The sequence below is a fragment of the Aplysia californica genome, unplaced genomic scaffold (genome assembly GCF_000002075.1).
Source record: "Aplysia californica isolate F4 #8 unplaced genomic scaffold, AplCal3.0 scaffold00001, whole genome shotgun sequence".
NCBI lineage: Eukaryota > Metazoa > Mollusca > Gastropoda > Aplysiida > Aplysiidae > Aplysia > Aplysia californica.
Genome location: NW_004797271.1, coordinates 353,722 through 355,159, shown reverse-complemented (window position 1 = coordinate 355,159; position 1,438 = coordinate 353,722). Strand labels below are relative to the sequence as shown.

Here is a 1,438-nt window from a genome sequence, read left to right as displayed (position 1 = left end):
GCGAGAGAGAGAGAGAGAGAGAGAGAGAGAGAGAGAGAGAGAGAGAGAGAGAGAGAGAGAGAGAGAGAGAGAGAGAGAGAGAGAGAGAGAGTGGTGTGGGGGTGGAGGGAGGGGAGAGAAAGACAAAGATACGTACAAACACTCACACACAATCTGTCGGTCTACATCAACAAGCTCTGCCGTCAACGACCAATGGTTTTGCCAACTCCCATTTGAGCGGGGTCAAAATCCAGTTAACTGATTAGTTTATTAAACGTTCGAACACGTCTTTGAGCTGATGACCGCAATGCCTCGGTCTGACAAACTGATGGACCACACCATTCAAGAATGCAGTTTTAGTTTGATACTATTTACTGCCGAAGTGTTACTCCAAATAGATATATATAACAATATATTATTTGATCTACTCATTAGCAACGTGAAAAATGCGACCCAGGAAAACGAACAAAAAGAGAAAATAAGAGGAGGTGATGGGGGTGGAGAGATAAAAATGTTATGAGTTGTTTTGTATACTGTGAGTATAAGCCTGACAACGACGTGATGACTTTTTCACCTATTTAAATTCAAACGTCGAAAAACATTAAAACATACTATATAATATCCTTAAACACTTTCTTGAGAGTAAGGGAGGATCAACTTTGAGATAATCACTTACGGGATCTTAGCATGACTGAGTTTTTAAAAAAATCGCATATTGAGTATCATAACACTGTTAATTTCTCAAATATTATTTATGTTGACTGCTCCTTAGTTTAAACCGGTTGATAACAAACTGGGTATCCCCTAATCCAGTTGATAAGAAAACAGGTGCCCCCCCCCCTCCTTCCACTTCACAACGTGCCCAACAACAGTCAGTAAATGTACCGTGTGCAAAGAACTAGCCGCACCAAACAGCCAAACAGGGCCGTGTGCAATATCCCCGTCCTTTACCTTTACCGCCCACAATCGAACAAATCATTTTTCACTTTACTTTCCTTCTACACCCCAACCGCGCATAGCTCACTTTATACTGCGTACATAAACCCTACACAATTCGTGTTGTGAGGAGACTGCTCACATCTCTACTCAATCACCCTCAAGTATAGAATATCGATCTTTACCTAAGAAGTCCAGATCTTTATAACAAATCAAGAGCTAGCCTACGTCGTTCTCTACTCTCTGCAAGTTTTCTACTCACAAGAGAAGCGCCTCATCCAGAAGAGTGCATCAATTCCCTCTTCGGGCATTTACTCAACTAAGTTCCAGAACCATCAACAACCATGGCACCTAGATTCGTGAGTATGAGAAGTGACCATTATTATACGCGAGGGGCGCGTGCTTGCTTGGCTTTACTCCTGCCTTTTTCTGTCGTTTAATAAAAGAAAAAGATAACACCGTATCAGTTTGTTGTAAGCTGTGTGAAAATGTTATTATTATTGTTATCATGGACCTATTATTA

The 1,438-nt window shown here is 41.1% G+C and overlaps 1 protein-coding gene across 1 annotated transcript in view; it reads left to right on the top strand.

Moving 5' to 3' along the window:
* Positions 1 to 915: 915 nt before the first annotated feature.
* The window catches only part of LOC101847001 (LIM domain-containing protein WLIM2b), a 15,221-nt gene continuing 14,698 nt past the window's right edge, over positions 916 to 1,438 (top strand). The window contains exon 1 of the mRNA XM_005088773.3: positions 916 to 1,274. Coding sequence (XP_005088830.1) covers positions 1,260 to 1,274 — 15 coding nt within the window. The 5' untranslated portion in view covers positions 916 to 1,259. The remainder of the gene's footprint in view (positions 1,275 to 1,438) is intronic.